Genomic DNA, 1,791 nt, shown 5'->3' with positions numbered 1-1,791 from the left:
TGAATATGTGGGGGGTTCATTTCAGTGGATTCTGAGTAAGTAGGCTATGGCAGAAGCAGAGCTTTTTCTTATTGGCTGGGTAGACAATGAGAAACCATTATGATTGTCAGAGAGAAGAAAGGGCAGCGTCATAACAGAAGCAGTTCTGTTGGCTGAAGATTGCAAGTCTATAATTGGTCTCAATTAGGAGGAACAATGAAGTCATCCATTGGAGCTTTATTTATGTTCTTGTGGCTGCAGCTGAACTGTGAGTTGAGGGATTTGGGGAGAGTATATTAGTGAATATTTCTTTGAAGCCAAGGAATAAACGGGCTTTATTCAGGGTTCCTCTAGTTACTATAGAAAAGGAAAAGTAAATTCTGGACTGTAATTATCAGGCAAAACTTCTTTTTTCTCTGACTCTTTCTTTCTGCATAGGGGTCAGCCATGGAGAGAAAGTGGATCAGCATCCTTCTACCTTGAATGTCCAGGAGGGAAACACCGCTGTTATCAACTGTTCTTATTCAGACAGTGCCTCAGCTTACTTCCCTTGGTATAAACAAGAACCTGGAAAAGGTCCCCAGCTCAGTATAGACATTCGTTCAAATAAGGACAAAATCCAAGCTGGAAGACTCACTGTTTTATTGAATAAGGCGGCCAAACATCTCTCCCTGCACATCGCAGCCACCCAACCTGGAGACTCTGCCGTCTACTTCTGTGCAGCGAGTACACATTGATTCCCAGGCACCTGCATCCTGTACACAAACCTGTGAGTGGGGCAGCCCCCTCTGCCTGGGCTAGACCTGCAAGCATAGCATTTGTGAAATTGTCTGCAAGTGGAAACTAATGTGTTGTATGTTAAAAACACATAATAGGAAGGTTAATTTCAAGATGACCCAGAAAGTGTTAGAACATTTTGCTGGAAGACTGTTCCTTAATGGATTTTTCATTTTGGATTGTAAAGCTCTTATTTTATTTATTTTTTAAAAAATATATTTTTATTTATTTCAGTGAGGAAGGGAGAGGGAGAGATAGAAACATCAATGATGAGAGAGAATGATTGGTGGGCTGCCTCCTGCAGGCCCCCGATGGGGATTGAGCCTGCAACCAGGCATGTGCCTGTCCAGGAATCAAACTGTGGCCTCCTGGCTCATAGATTGATGCTCAAGCATTGAGCCACACCAGCTGGGCTGTTATTTAAAAATATTTTTGGTTAATCCTTTCTTGAGGATTAGTTTTTCCACTGCTTTTTTTTTAAATTCTAAACTTTTCTTTTTTATTTCAAGAAAAACGATTTTAAATATAATAATGTTACATGCAATAAACATTAATATCTCCAGAAAAATGATTTTAAACATAATAATGTTACATCAATAACACCAATTATTTAAGAAAAACTATCTTAAATATAATAATACTAGAGGCTCAGTGCACGAAATTCATGCAGGAGGGGTCCCCTCAGCCCAGCCTGCACTCTCTCCAATTCCGGGACTCCTCGGGGGATGTCCGACTGCCAGGATGGGGCCTAAACTTGCACTCGGACATCCCTCTCACAATTCTAGACTGCTGGCTCCTAATCGCTCACCTGCCTGCCTGCCAGGTTGCCCCCAACTGCCCCTCCCCTGCCTGCCTGGTCGTCCTCAACTGCCTCCCCTACTGGCCTGGTCACCCCTAACTGCCCCCCTCGTCAGCCAGGTTGCCCCCAACTGTCCCCCCTACTGGCCTGGTCACCCCGAACTGCCCCCCTCGTTGGCCTGGTTGTTCCCAACTGCCTCCCCTGCTGGCCTTGTTGCCCTTCATGCCCCCCCTCCC

The 1,791-nt window shown here is 44.6% G+C and overlaps 1 gene segment (V, D, J or C); it reads left to right on the top strand.

Annotated features, from left to right (window-relative positions):
• The first annotated feature begins 195 nt into the window (after positions 1-195).
• LOC111825731 lies at positions 196-716 on the top strand. The segment is given in 2 exon segments: positions 196-247; positions 418-716. Coding segments are annotated over 2 exon segments (351 nt in total).
• Positions 717-1,791: the final 1,075 nt, after the last annotated feature.

The sequence above is a fragment of the Myotis lucifugus genome, unplaced genomic scaffold (assembly GCF_000147115.1).
Source record: "Myotis lucifugus unplaced genomic scaffold, Myoluc2.0 scaffold_38, whole genome shotgun sequence".
NCBI lineage: Eukaryota > Metazoa > Chordata > Mammalia > Chiroptera > Vespertilionidae > Myotis > Myotis lucifugus.
The sequence above is the reverse complement of the archived record's forward strand: the minus strand, read 5'-3'. Positions and strand labels throughout refer to the sequence as shown.